The following is a 15,184-nucleotide window of genomic DNA, read 5'->3' as shown; positions in this document are numbered from 1 at the left end:
CCTTTTTCATATATCACAATTCGGGATGTTGCAATTTGATTGATAAGTGTACAGTTAGATACAGTTTAAGGAACTTGGAATACGTTTCTCTAGTTCATGTATCATACTTGCAGATTGGACGACCCATTGATTGAAAAAAATTATTCAAAAATAGCTGATTTTCTTTCTTTTTAGGGTGGATGTTGTTACCTATGCATTTAGTTCTTTCTACCACAACATTAGTCTTTGATTTGTAATTTGCAGATAATTATGACTAACGATAAGCTTTCATGTGACTGGAGTTTGGAAAATTCTTTTTTTTAGATGACGTCTAATTCATTTTCAAATCGAAATTAAATAAAAACCTAAATTATCCAATGTTTATCATTTGTCTACTCATGTTTTCAATCTTGTTGTTATTTAAATGAACGTTAGTAAAACAGTGTTATGCTTTACATTATTCTTTGTAATCACATTCCAAATAAAAATCTATGGATACTGGATAGACTTTGCTTAATAAACACACAAATGACATAATCTAACATGGTTGTGGAATATCTCAAGTGCAACTTTCAAGCATCTTTATATATTTTTAAAAAATATCAAAGTAGGAAGAGGAATAATCAACGCAACTCTTGTATCCAAAAGTCTTGTTCAAAAAGCATAAATTATATTTTGGATACTAAATAGAAAAAGTAAAATAAACATAATAAAAAAATTCTTTTCATTTTCATTACACACACCAACCCATATTATTTTTTATATAAACAGTAGCCTCTTCTTTTCTTTACCCTTCACAACAACAAACCCAACAAACATGAGTCAACACAACATCCTCGAAGCTCTTAACGTCCGGGTCGTGGGCACAGGCGACCGGATCCTAGTCCTAGCCCACGGGTTCGGTACAGACCAATCAGCATGGCACTTAATCCTCCCTTACTTCACTCCCACGTATAGAGTCGTCCTCTACGACCTAGTCTGCGCCGGCAGCGTCAACCCCGACTACTTCGACTTCAACCGATACACCACCCTCGACCCTTACGTCGACGACCTCCTCAACATCATCGACTCTCTCGGCATCCAAAACTGCGCCTACGTGGGCCACTCCGTCTCGGCCATGATCGGTATCATCGCTTCCATCCGCCGCCCTGAGCTTTTCTCGAAGCTCATCCTCATAGGAGCTTCTCCTAGGTTTCTCAACGACGATGACTACCACGGAGGGTTCGAGGAAGGGGAGATAGAGAAGGTGTTCTCGGCTATGGAGGCTAACTACGAGGCTTGGGTTCAGGGGTTCGCGCCTTTGGCTGTTGGAGCTGATGTTCCCGCGGCGGTTAGAGAGTTTAGCCGGACGTTGTTTAACATGCGTCCGGACATATCTCTGTTCGTGTCGAGGACGGTGTTTAATAGTGATCTTAGAGGTGTGCTTGGGTTGGTGAAGGTCCCTTGTTGTGTGATTCAGACGGCTAAGGATGTTTCGGTTCCTGCTTCGGTGGCGGAGTATCTAAGGGATAATCTTGGTGGTGATACGAAGGTGGAGACGCTTAAGACTGAAGGGCATTTGCCGCATCTTAGTGCTCCGGCGCAGCTGGCTCAGTTTCTCCGGCGTGCACTTCCTCGGTGACTTTTAATTTTATTTTTCTTTTTAAGAAGAGAAAAAATATGATTGGAGGAATATGGGACTTGTGGGTTTTGTGGGATCCACGTCTGTAATGTAATGTCCTGGACAGTTCAAATCTAGGGAGATAAGATTGTTCACTTGACACGTGACAAACGCATTCTTACTTTATTTTTGTTTGGTATTGAGCATGATTGATTAGTTAATCACGAGTTTTCGACAAAAAAATATTAGTTTTTTTTTTCTTTTTTTGACCAAAAAAAGATTAGTTAATCACTAGTTTTATAATCAATAATATTTATATTTTTGTTTTACAAAACTATATTTAAGAGTTTTTCTCTCATTTTAATTATTCGTTTTGTTTTCTGTTCATAAATTAACTATTTTCTAATTTAAAGTAATTAAAATTTTCTATTAAAAGTTAAAACTATAGACACATTTCAGAAACAAACAATAAATTAGAAGAACATTCTTTGTGAAACGTAAGATATACTAATTTTCAGTGGATTTTTGCAGATCCACAAAGAAAAAACAAATCTAATCTTATCTAACTTTTATAGTAATGTCTCTCTATCCATTTTTTTGGTCGAAATGTTAAATTCATGTCTCTCCATCCATATTATTTCTTATAGTTATTGAATTTGAGTTTTTTCACATGGTTCTAATTTAAAACTAAATGGTAATAAATTGATTTTTTCAAACTCTTTATATATTAGTGTTAGATCCTTTTAAATTTCTGACCCGAAATCTAAACAATAAGGTATGGACTAGCAAAAAAGACAAAACAAAAAGGTATGATTTGGATATAATAATCTTTTTTTTAAGTCAAAATAATAATAATACGCTTAGCCTTGTGGGACACTTTACAGTGTGAAACATGCATGTTCTCTTAAATTTCTCTACGTGATGGAGACAAGACAAAAAACGACAACAACAAAACCCAATACTAGAAAACACTTGTAAGAAGTATGCATACGAATTGACTATCTAGACAGTTCGCTACACACGATATCAGAACATCCAAGATAAGGTTAATTAAATCCATTTAACTAGCAAAACAAAAGTTAGCAGCGTCGAGTCGACAGTTCGCTAATACAGCGCGTGGTGATTATTAGCTTGCTTCATAGTTTTGGGACTATATTAACGGGCAATTATTGAGGTTTCTTACAAGTATTAATGGGCCTATGGAAGCAAGAAGAATCTCTCTGCACTAGCTGGTCTACAAAACTTGTGGATGGAATCAACAAGAACGAATCAAGAAAACGGGCTTTGATTCTTTTCTGTTTATACTATCTCTATATAAACGCAAGGGTAAAAAGCTTACATTTTCTGTTTACTGTTTACATTGTGTCTAATTAGCTCCAATTTACCCATCAAAAGGGGAGTAGAAACCGAGAGGTCTTGAATCATCACTAAGAGCTGCAACATTGGAGCCACTTTCATCATAGAGCTCTAAAGCCATAGCATTAACGGACGTCCCACATTTCTTCCACAGCTTCCACATTCATCTTTTCACAACCAAAAACCAAAACGAAATAAACTTTTTTTTTAATTAATCAGAGATTAACAAACAATACTATATAAAAGAGTTGAACTTCAGCACACGAGAGACTCACTTGCGGAGAGAAACGAACATCTGCAGCAACGCTCTTGAGGTTTGGTTTTCTTTAATTTTTACCTTCTTTTCGTCATCATCTAAACACCACGTAGAAGAAACATTGCAGATTGTACAGGAAGATCAAGTATATGAGCTGATTACAGTACCTTTGGGACGAGATTAAGAAAAGAGAGGTGGAAGTTCCTGACTTAATATGGTAACAGAGTAATTTAAATTTGAAAGTCCTCAACATTTTTGGTATATGAGAGATATATACAAAGACTTTCAATTCACAAATTTGGTATATGAGAGATATATACAAAGACTATTTTTTGTTGACCAGGACTGTAAGGAAAAATACTTTCATTATCGACTGATTATATTGGCAATATATTTATTTGTCCTTCAACCCACTAATCACGTTTAGGGATGTTAATATGGGCTCAACGTGAGTGAAAGTTATGCTTCATTGCACATATCTCGAAAGTCGCCTTCAACAAAGTTTTGTTCTCAAACAATTGTCCCTTCTTAACAACATTGAGCACAGAAAACTTTGACATCTTATGTACGTCCTCTTTGGCCGAGATCATGGTATCGGCATGATAGGCATCCTCATCAACTTCGACTCTTCTAATCTTTTCTTTCTTTTCCTCGCACTGCCTCTCAACAAACACAGGAGCTGGTTCATTCCCCCTATCAACCGAGTTTCCCTCCTCTTGAGCAGTAGTTGAATCAGCTGGCGACTTGTTAAGATCAAAGTCTGGTTCATTCAGATTCTCAACTTTGGCTTTAGATGTTACACACAATCGAGTAGAAACACACTTTTGAACAAAACAAACAAAATTCTGAAGCTGTCGATCATTTGCAATGATCACAGGCGGACAAGTTGATGTATTGATCAACTCATTAGGTAGATAACTCAACTCCAAATCGGGTAAGCTATCTTCTTCCATATCAAAATCTTCCAAAACCATTCTTTTAAAATCCTCTAAGGTAGAAGTTGATTCCAATAACAGTAGCCTAGCCCCTCTCTCATCAGCCGTAAAAACCCATCCCGTGGTTGCTCCAAACTCCCAAACACCACATGTTGTATAGATATGCATCATAGAACAAGAGTTTGTAAAAATCACAAGACAAACTATAGAGAAATTATTGGAAAATCATAGATTGGTGAAGAAGAACATTCAAAATCGATTTTTTTTTTAATTTTTCACGAACCAAATCAATGAAAACACGTTTTAGGAAGTTAGAATATTTTGAGAATATTTTAAAAACTGCAACTTCCTTAATTTTCGAAAATTCAGTTTTTTTATCCGTAGAAGGCACCTTCTACACTGTGTAGAACATAACAAAATTCCAGAATGTAATTTCTACACTATGTGGACGTTCGTATATGTTTTAGATTTTGCATTCCTGATAACTTAGAATACTCAATAAAAGTAGAAACAGTTTTCTGAATAAAAGTAGCGATCATTACAAATAGTAGAATACGTATTCCCCATATTTAGAATTATAGTAAAAAGTAGTTTGTACGTTCTAAAACAAGTAGATGGATGTGTTCATTCTAGAATTCATTTTCTACTTACCCGTTTTGTGTAGAAACAGAATTCTACTTTTAGTAGAACGTAATTTAAAAATATTATTTATTATGTTTTTCAACCCAAAAAAAATATGTGTTTGTGTAAATGGGTGTTTTATTAATTGTTTATATTTTTAATAATTTTTCTGATTCATATAACTATTTATTTCATTAATTTTAACATATGGAAAGGGTAAAACGGAGAAAAAATGGACAAAAAAAGATTTATACCATAGGGACAACTATGCTGTTTTCTTGTTCTCTTTTAGCAATTTTCTCATTTTTTTTTTGACGGAAAAATTTTATTCTTAGTTGTGGAGCAAAAACTCGATTTTGCGATTTTGGAAGGAAAATTTTTGATTTTGATGCTCAACAAATTGGAGGAAAGAATCATATGATATCTTAATTTTTCTAGTTTTATCTTTAAAATTTAAGAACAAAAATAAATGAAATATTTTTTTCAATTAAATGAGTTAACCCTGGTACCAGCCCTAACCCTTGATTATAATAGAGTCAAAATAGGGTTGGGTTAAAATAGGGCTGAGCTTATAATAAACAAAAGAGGGCTGAGCCCTAACCCTGTAGTTAACATCCCTAATCACGTTGTATAAATAGATGCTGCACCTGTGAATCCATAATCATCTCCCTTCAAACATATAAGTAGGACAATATAAAAAAAAAATGGAGAAAATCTCAGCATTTCTTGCCATCCTCCTCCTGGTCTCGTCATGTAAGCATTATCCGTTTAATGATCTCGATCATTTGATATGTTACATCCTTAATATGTCTAACTATTTTGGTGTGTAAACGAATGATTATCAGGCATGGTGAAAGAGACTGTGACGCAGAATATTGTAGAATGTCAAACAGATGAAGATTGTGTGAAGCAGAAGTATGGCTGTCCGATCTCAGGGGATCCGCCAGTTTGCCTCGACTATTTCTGTAGCTGTTTCCATCATGAAATGCATACTCCTGCATCGACAAACTCCAACTCTTGATGATATTCATGTTGATTTAAATAATGAAAAGGCTATATATATAACTCTTTCATCGTTATCTTCTCTCCATGCATTCCTTCTGAAATGTATCTCTATAATAAGTTAATAACTAATATTGTCGTACTTGGCTATGGGCCGCTGTATTCCTTTTCCGGTTATGTGCGGTTTTTAGCCGGTTTGGTTTTCTTTAATTTTTACCTTCCTTTCATCGTCAAGTATGTGAGCCGGTTACAGTACCTTTGGGACGAGGTTAAGAAAGGAGAGGTGGAAATTTTTTGACTTATTAATGGTAGCAGAGTAATTGAAATTGGAAAGTCTCAATAGTTTTGGTATATGAGAGATATATACAAAGACTTTCAATTCAGTAATTTGGTATATGAGACTATTTTTTGTTGACCAAGAGAGTAAGTATATTTTTCTTATCTTATATATTAAAACAGAAATCACGACTTTGATTCATGTGTGATTTTTTCAAAACTAGACCTAATGGACTTATTTCTATAAAGTCATGTTACATTTCATCTATAATCTTATCATTTAAATTTTAGACTTATCAGAAATTTTTGTTGGGCTATCAATAATTTGATTTAAACAATAGATGATCTATTGGATTTATAGATAGTGTGAATTAAATAGATATAATTTAATGTTGTAATACAATACCTCCATATGTTAATTCTTTAAATATTTGTCGATGTTCACTTTTAAAATTATAATTTTTTTAAATAACAAAAATCATATTATCTAACAATGATTAATATTTAGTACCTTAAACCAATAATTTTTTTTAAACTATATAGTTTATTTTAAAAATTAAACAAAAACTAAATGTTTAATTATTTACTCGATAATGTAAATCTATGAATCGAAAAGTTTAATTTCTTAAAAAACTTTCTAAATTTGTGAAATGTTACAATATCTTTGAATATAACAATAAAACAATATTTTACTAATATTTATATATATAGTTACAATATTAATAATGAAATAATAATCCAAAAATATATATATAGAAGAAGATACAAATACATGTGAAAGTTTGAAACAATATATTCAATAAAATAAATATACCGTAAACTTATTATATTTTAAAAATTGATAGACACATATATAATATAATATATATACCAATTTAGAATTAAAAATAAAATGTTTATATAAAAATAAATGAAAACAAAAATCCGCGCGGTTGCGCAGATCGAAATCTAGTTTACTGATTATATTAGCAATATTTTTATTTGTCTCCAACCCACTAATCACGTTGTATAAATATATGCTACACCTATGAATCCATAACATCTCCTTCAAATTAACATATACTGTAAGTAGGACAGCCAGAGCCATGCCTGCCTAAAGAAATTTGAAACATTCGCTTCTGTTGGATATTTTTGTAGAAAAATTATAGGGCATATTTTTGTATAGTCTGTGCATAAACAAAACCTTACTGATTGATTCTTACTTTTACAGGTATGACTTAGATGTTAATTATGACTAGTTAATTTTAATATATCCTATTTCTACAACTATATTCTAATATGTTCATCTTCTTTTCTTTTATAATAGAACTTTTTTGCATCTTTTATTTTTTTATGTAAGTTATATTATTCTTTTATTAATGTATTTTACAGTTTTGAAATTAATTTTAATATATCCTATTTTTACAACTATATTCTAATATGTTCATCTTCTTTTCTTTTATAATAGAACTTTTTGCATCTTTTATTTTTTTATATAAGTTATATTATTCTTTTATTAATGTATTTTACAGTTTTGAAATAAAATTTATGTATATGACTTATATATATGTTGCAGTTTTATATTTAGCAGTTTAATATAAAAGGTGACAATGAAATAAATTATTTTACCAACATGGACCGTGGATAAGAAAGGTTTTGACTTGCTGGGAAAGGTACCGAGTGAGGAAGAAGCTAGAGATGAGTATCAATGGAGAGAGTTAAGGTTCGAATTTGTAGGAATGGAACAAGAGGTTGTGAACAAGTTCACTAACCATACCGGTTTGTGATTTCAATTACAGTTTCTTAAGAATCATGCATTAACCGAACCGGTTTACATTTTTAGTTAAATATGTGATAATCAGATGGCATGTTTACAGTCAACGTTTTCTCATTAGATTATACAAAACCTCTTTGTAAATCATTACTCTATATCTCGTAAAATCTCTGTGATCTTTAGATCTCCTCTCCAGCGTAGTAATGGATCTTTACCTTCTCCTTGTGACTGTTTCTGCTACCATCTTTACGCTTTTAGGCAGAAGAATCTTTTCTTTTGTTTATGGAAAGTTCAGAGTCCAAGAAAACAGAATAATTGCTTCTTCTCCCAAGTCAACTTTGCCTCGTAACTGCACACACGATGTCTTCCCGAGCTTCCACGGAGCAGATGTCCGGAAATCCTTTCTCAGTTATCTTGTCAAGGAGTTTGGGAGCAAAGGAATAAACCTGTTCATTGATAACGAGATCACTAGAGGAGAGTTTATCGGACCTGAGCTCAAGAAGGCAATCCAAGGATCAAGAATTGCGATTGTGTTGCTCTCGAAAGGATACGCTTCTTCCTCTTGGTGTCTTGACGAGTTAGTGGAGATTATGAAGTGTAAGGAAGATTTAGGTCAAATGGTGATTCCCGTTTTCTATGAAGTGGATCCAACTGATGTCAAGAAGTTTGGGAAAGTCTTCAAAAAAACTTGTAACGGTAAAACAAATGAGGTTATTAGAAAATGGAGTCAAGCTCTAGCAAAAGTGGCCACACTCGCTGGTTACCATTCAAATAACTGGTTCGTCAATTCTTTTCAAACACAAATCAAACTATATATGAATGTCTTTTTTGGTGTTCAAAAAAAAAGAAAAAAAAATATGAATGTCTTTTTTGAACAATTTAAATTGACTTTGATATATTATGAATATGTTGTATAAGGGATAATGATGCAAAAATGATAGAAGATGTTGCCATTGATGTTGTTTAAGTCCACGCCACCAAGAGATTTCGACGAATTAATTGGGATGGAAGCTCATATGAACAAGATTTCGTGGGTTTTGCGCACAGATTTGGATGAAGTGAGGATGATAGGGATTTGGGGACCGGCTGGGATTGGCAAGACCACCATTGCTAGGTGTATGTTCAATCAACTATCCCATACTTTTCAACATAGTGTCTTTATGATGAATGTCAAAGCAATGTATACGCCACCGGTTTGTTCAGACGACCACAATGTGAAGTTGCTTTTGCAGCAAAAGTTTCTGTCTCAGTTAACCAACCAGAAGGAGGAGTGGGGAAACGCACTACCAGAGCTAAGGATGTGCCTTGATGGAGAAATTGAGAGCATTTTGATGTTCGGTTATAACGCATTATCTCATGAAAATAAAGATTTGTTTCTTCGTATAGCCTGCTTTTTCCACTTTGAAAGGATGGAGAAAGTGGTAGAGCATCTTTCAAAGAGATTTTCTGATGCGAGGCAACGGCTTAACGTCTTAGCTGAGAAATCTCTCATATGTTTGGAAATTGGACGTGTGATTATGCATGATCTGCTAGTCCAGCTGGGTAGAGATATTGTCCGCAAACAGTCTACTGAGCCTGGTCAACGCCAGTTTCTGGTCGATAAAAGAGAGATTGGTGAAGTACTTGCTGATGATGCAGCGGTAAGTTTTTCTTTTAGTGATTTATTGCTGTACTGCTTGTTACAAACTGAGTCTGTTTGATAACTAGCTACAATCATCTCTACCTTATTTTTGGCTCTGTTTTCAGGGTAGTAGAAGTGTTATTTCAGGGAACGAAATAAATGTGAGTGAGAGAGACATCGACTAATTATAATGTTACGATCTTACCCGGTAAAGAAATGCCTGACTACTTCAATTATCAAGCTAATGGAGGTTCCCTAGTAATAAAGTTGAACGAGAGGCCTTCATCTTCATCAAAGATATGGAAGGCTTGCATATTGCTGGTTAGTAAAGATGAGGATGAAGCTGGTATAGGAAAAACGGTGTTTGTAAATCAAACAGAATAGCCTCAATGTCCCGTGCAATCCAAGTTACCACACTCTGTATCGCCCTATACATCTTTGAGTTCGAAGCAGACGTGACTTCAGACGAACTTTGCTTTGAATTTCGAGTCAACGAAAAAGCATGGATGATAAAAGAATGTGGAGTGCATTACGTTAATACCAGTTGATGGGTTGATACATGTAATATTGTGTTTTTTGTGTATGATTATCAGTCATCCTGTTCTGGTAACGAGGAACCAATTCTCTCATACATTTAGGTTATCTTTCTAAATGAGCATCAAATCAGAATCATTCTGGTTATTATTGTTATATTATCATCTGGATAACCAACAACCTAACCACACACACATCTGCAAACATATCATCAGCAAGCCTCAAAAGAACAGCTACTAAAGACCAATCCTTTTACACATAACCACCATTAACGGCTCCGTCACGTCTTCTATTTTTAATTGCCCAAAAACCCATGATAAGCACAACGTGTATTATTATCTTGCACCGGTTCGATAACGGTTTGGTCTCGTTCTTGTCAAGTTTTTAAGCTATAAAAAGAAAAATTATAAATTTTAATCGAAAAATATTAGCTCTAGCTCTGTATATATGATGTACGTAATAACAATATTGATTCAAGATTGTAGAGGATACTTTTCAGTTCCAGCTAAAACCATTTAAGTCGAACTGTTTAGGACGCGTTGTACAATAGTTATCAACTCGAGTGTTAAGATCTAGCTCTGTTGTTGTGCCTTGGGTTTCAATCTTATGATCTTCACTCTTGTCTTTGAATCTTTCATCTTTAAACTCATTGTTGACTTGTTGATGATCTCTGTGTCCATGCATTCCTACTCCTATTGACAACCTAGCTGGACTTCTCTCTGAATACGAAACTCTTTGTTCTGCGTCACTAACCATTGTTGAAAGATGTGGATTCCTTCTTAGACCTTCCGTCCACGTGAGCTCCATCCGTTGGAACATTGGTTCTTTCTTCTCGGATGTTGAATCACCAAGATATGTTCTTAGTTTGTTCTCTAGTATTTTAGGGTTCTTCTGAGCTCTCTCGCTTGAGGTTAAGCAGCTTTTTAGGGAGAAATCAGGTGGTTGCATCCGTTGTGTGCATAGGTTTTGGAACTCTTTTTGTTCTAGGAAGCTAGTGTTTGGGTACTCTGCTGATACTTTAGATACAAACTCAGAGAGGTGAACTTTGGCAGCTTCGAGTCCAGCTTCACCGAGGTTTTGTTTTCCAAGAGTCTCTTGCGCCTTCTCCAAAACTGATTGCAGGTACTTTCCTTGAGCCTCTATTTTGAGCTGCAAATGTCGCTGTACCTGGCTCAGTTTTAAACACAAAGTTTAAAACTGAATGCTTTTATATTTCTAGATACTACTACAAACGTATACCCTCTATTGACTGGTATTTCTAAGTGTTTCTTGAGTTGCAAGAAGTCTTTAATGTTTTCAATTGTAGTACAAGTGTTGTATGGATATGATACCTCAAGTTGCTCATGAAGCCTTCTTTGGACCTCTATTTGCATATGTAGTGCTTCACTTATAGGCGAGTTCCTGGTTGCAGATAGATTCGGTCATTTGGTGATCATACTAATAAGTTAGAAGCCAAATATACAAATATTTTATATTTCTTACTTATTTGGCTGTGGTCCAATGCTTAAACTCTCACTTTGAATTTCATCTGCATCAGGGCTCTTTTCTTCCATCATGGTCATCATACCTATAATTAAGAGTCATGTTATATTTAGGCTTTGTTAGGGATTTAAACTTCTTGTATTGTATCTGTTAATATGATTATGAAAATAAACTTTCACCTATTTTGTTTAAGCTGATGTTAGCTTGTCCGTTGAGATTCTTGCTCAGCCTGTATTTCTAATAGCCAATTTCATTAAGTTAATAACCTTTGTAAAGCATATTTGTGTAACAAGTATTGATGGTTTACCTGAAGATGACTTTTGAGATGGTATAAAGTAAGACCTGGAATACCCATGACTTTCATGATTGTTTTAGGAGTAGCTTCTGCAACAAATTAATAAAACATTATTATATCTAAAAAGCCTGATAGCTAGCCAAAGCTGATCAATACTCTTGGTGATGATATAAACTCACTATCTGCTCCACCAAGTTGATTAACTGCTTCAATGAATCTCTCATGAAGATCTGGAGTCCATTTTAACCGTGGCTTTGCATCGATTGAAAGGATGAGACCAGAATCTCCTGGACTATTCCCTCCTCTAAGGAAGGTATGCCTCTCAGAAGGTAAGTGCATTCTTGAAGAAGAGAGTATGCTCTTTCCTTGGTGCTGGTTTTGGTAATACATAGAGTCTATTCACAAAAAGACAAAATGTAAGCTTATCACCACCAAGAGTTTGCACTAAATAATGATTGTCATGAATCTTACCTGACTAGATCTTAGAATCTTAAATCAAAACTGATTCTCTCAGAAGTTCCAAGAGTATGTAAAGTACTCCAGCAACCAAGGAAGGTGTTTTTGCTGCTAATTCTTACTTGTTCTTTATATTTTCTAAGGTTGGTTTGGTGCAACTTTGCTTTATATATGAAGTTGAATGGAGAAAACTGGGGCAAGTTAGAGAATGATAATTAAGGTATGGAATATGAATAAGTGGTCCAATCGATGCGTTGCTAGTTGTGTGTCCTTATCGTTTAAGTGTTATTGGTTTTGTTTCATGTATTGATTGATTCCTATGGACTACAACTTTTCAACACCAATTAGATACTAGAATTGATCCACAATTAATGCATCATATGCGCATTCTCTCGCCATTCTGGCAGAGGGAAGTATCTTATTCCTTGATTTTTTTCATAGTCATAGCTCCAACCTCTACCTCTCTCATAATATTCTTAATGCTTTTCATTCGTCTAGATTGTTTTTGTTCGTTGTTCATAGAGTCATTTTCGGTCTCTAGGTTCATTATGATGAGTTTAATTATTTTATAAAGACTTTTCCTCAGCTGCTATTGATGTTTAAAGGGATTATCTGACTATGTTTCAAGAATGTTATTTGTTGATAAGTACTTTTGGGGGTACTCACTCGAGCAAAGAAGCCTTTAGTTTAAGATATCAAACAAATGAAAGTTTTTTGTTAGAATTTTTTTTTCTTTCCAAAGATGATAAGGAATATTTTCATATTGTCTCCTACAACAAGTTTAGTACATATTCTCTCTACACAGTATAAAATTACTGGAGGGTCCTATTTGCTTAACATTCTTTGATTAGCACAAAAAAAACATTTGGCCCCTCCATGCCTGCATGTGTTTTATTATGTTTGTATCCTTCTAATCACAATTATCTCTCCGGTGCATGTGTGTGTGTGTGTTTATATGTTCACACATTATACATAGATAGGAGTGAAACATGTCTGCATCTATTGCTTGGCTACTTTATTACTCTCTAATTCATTGCGATTATTTCTTGAGATTTTTTAAATACTTAATTTCTCTATGCATGTTACCATAAAAACATCGCATATTCAATAGAATAAAATCATAGCAAAGATATAGAGAGGCTCTGATTGCCAAATGTTAAAGTAGTATAGGCTAGTACTACTCTATGCAACTGAGAATATATCCTCCCACATTAGCTCAATGAGTGCTACGATATGGTCTACATTGTTCATAACGAAGAAAAAAAACAAATATTATGTTCCTTGAATGATATCTTTGCATTTATTTGATACCGAACCAAACTTTATAGGAGATATCTCATGGTTGTGATTTCTCAATACACTTTATTCGGTTATTGGGGAAGGAAGAACCTATCATAACCTTAAGCATATTACCAAAACAGTTGATCCCCATGTGGGGTGAGAATATGCTTTTCATGTTGTGTGTTGCAAGTCTCTATAAAAAAAGTCTACTTGAATGAATCTCATCAAACTCACTCTTCTCATAAAAAAGTTTGTATCTAATTACAGTCTTTTGTAAAGGTTATCCAGTGAACTAGTTCCTAACCCTATCAAATTTTCATAATTTGTAGACAATTCTTGATATTATTTCACTTTTGTCGACTGCAAGTCATATATTGAGTTCACGGCAAAAAGTTGAACAAGAAAGATTTGAGATTTTGTAACAATTCTTATTACACACTCTCTCACTCACCCTTTTACACATTTGAATAGTCACTGTTGAAAGTGAAAAGAAGTGTGTGATATAGAGACTAAATGTTCTTTCTTGTACGTTCATTTAACAGATTCTTAATGATGCTTTTGAAGCTCTCTGCGTAGGGAGAATACTTGTACACATGGGCTACATTCGCCTGGAAAAATAAATAAATAACCCACGGAATTGTATTCTTTTGCTTATGAAAAATGAAATAAAATAAAGGAAAATAGAAAGTGGGTTCTCTTCATGCGATTCTGCAGAATGAGAATCAGAAACTCGGAAGAAAAATAAAGTGTAAAAAGGTGAGTCGCATTCTTAAGCCAAGAATCTTTGTTATTCATCTTAACCAGATGATAAATAAAAAAACGAAAATAAAAAAAAAACTATTCGAGGTTCGTTTTCTTGCCACTTGTAACTAGTCTTGTTTCATTACGTGTTAACATCATTGACTAGAAGAAGATTAGCTTTCAATTTAATGTTTTTCGTTTGTTTTCCATTGCTTGTTCATCGTGGCTTATGTCTCGGGTTCATATATAGTCTAAGGAGCTTAAAAATTTAACCAAGTCATACAATGAACCACCTGTAATTTGCTGTAATAGTTGTTCATCAGCTTGTGCTGTTTAAAAATCATATACAATTATACATCCATTGTTTTCCTTGCCAATGTAGAAAATATTTCTACTAGTGAAAGTTATAGATGTCTTTGGCATTTACTAAATTGAGACATTAGTGGTCTTGGTAGTTATATGTTTGATGTATACTAATTCACTAGGTTAAGATCTGCGCCTTGCGCGGGATCAACATTATATATATAAATTATTTTATGTATTAAATATTTTTACATATCATGAAATAATAAATATATATTAAATAATTAAAAGTCAGTAACTATTAAATAAATATTTAAATTGGTACGAACATATAAATCAATTTTATTAATCCAAAATATATATATTTTTTATATTTGATAAGATATGTTATTAAATTTAAATGATACTAATATAGATAATATATTTTAGTATATTTTTAATATTCATGTGTATTAAATGATTATTTCTACTCATATAGTTTTTTTGATCATTTGTATCTTTTATAGAAAAAAAATTAAATTACTGATAACAAAATTTTCATTGTGGGACTAATAGTTTTAGTAATTTATAATTTAAAAAAAAAAGTTGTCAATGATTATTCAAAACTTTTATTAAAAAAATTGTTCAAAGTAAACTTTGAAACTAAAATATTGTATTTTATATGGTTTATAGTTTAATTTAAAATGATATATA

At 33.4% G+C, this 15,184-nt stretch overlaps 3 protein-coding genes across 4 annotated transcripts; 2 read left to right on the top strand and 1 right to left on the bottom strand.

The window, feature by feature from the left end:
• The first annotated feature begins 736 nt into the window (after positions 1-736).
• LOC106343216 (probable strigolactone esterase D14 homolog) lies at positions 737-1,793 on the top strand. Its single transcript, XM_013782375.1, has one exon. It carries the CDS (start codon positions 797-799, stop codon positions 1,598-1,600), a length of 804 nt encoding a protein of 267 aa, XP_013637829.1. The 5' UTR covers positions 737-796; the 3' UTR covers positions 1,601-1,793.
• A 6,188-nt stretch (positions 1,794-7,981) lies between these two features.
• LOC106341007 (probable disease resistance protein RPP1) lies at positions 7,982-10,048 on the top strand. Its single transcript, XM_013779826.1, has 3 exons — positions 7,982-8,556; positions 8,697-9,418; positions 9,525-10,048. Exons 1-2 carry the CDS (start codon positions 7,982-7,984, stop codon positions 8,743-8,745), a joined length of 624 nt encoding a protein of 207 aa, XP_013635280.1. The 3' UTR covers positions 8,746-9,418; positions 9,525-10,048.
• Positions 10,049-10,079: 31 nt separating this feature from the next.
• LOC106327671 lies at positions 10,080-12,306 on the bottom strand. Of its 2 annotated transcripts, none has more exons than XM_013765894.1 (7): positions 12,182-12,306; positions 11,890-12,105; positions 11,723-11,799; positions 11,595-11,652; positions 11,416-11,500; positions 11,265-11,334; positions 10,080-11,100 (listed from the first exon to the last, which is right to left on the bottom strand). In XM_013765894.1, exons 2-7 carry the CDS (start codon positions 12,098-12,100, stop codon positions 10,429-10,431), a joined length of 1,173 nt encoding a protein of 390 aa, XP_013621348.1. In that variant the 5' UTR covers positions 12,101-12,105; positions 12,182-12,306; the 3' UTR covers positions 10,080-10,428. The 2 variants fall into 2 exon arrangements, with proteins under 2 accessions (XP_013621348.1, XP_013621357.1); XM_013765903.1 differs by having other exon boundaries at positions 10,429-11,082; positions 12,182-12,288.
• Positions 12,307-15,184: the final 2,878 nt, after the last annotated feature.

Source organism: Brassica oleracea, chromosome C1 (genome assembly GCF_000695525.1).
Source record: "Brassica oleracea var. oleracea cultivar TO1000 chromosome C1, BOL, whole genome shotgun sequence".
NCBI classification, from domain to species: Eukaryota; Viridiplantae; Streptophyta; class Magnoliopsida; order Brassicales; family Brassicaceae; genus Brassica; species Brassica oleracea.
This window is presented reverse-complemented; position numbering and strand designations above follow the sequence as displayed.

Coding starts and splice junctions, on each gene's coding strand:
- LOC106343216 (XM_013782375.1), top strand. CDS start 797: ATGAGTCAACACAACATCCTCGAAGCTCTTAACGTCCGGGTCGTGGGC.
- LOC106327671 (XM_013765894.1), bottom strand. CDS start 12,100: ATGTATTACCAAAACCAGCACCAAGGAAAGAGCATACTCTCTTCTTCA. Junction 11,800..11,889: donor TCAACTTGGTGGAGCAGATA/GTGAGTTTATAT, acceptor AATTTGTTGCAG/AAGCTACTCCTAAAACAATC. Junction 11,101..11,264: donor GGCTTCATGAGCAACTTGAG/GTATCATATCCA, acceptor AAACTGAGCCAG/GTACAGCGACATTTGCAGCT.
- LOC106341007 (XM_013779826.1), top strand. CDS start 7,982: ATGGATCTTTACCTTCTCCTTGTGACTGTTTCTGCTACCATCTTTACG. Junction 8,557..8,696: donor GGTTACCATTCAAATAACTG/GTTCGTCAATTC, acceptor ATGTTGTATAAG/GGATAATGATGCAAAAATGA.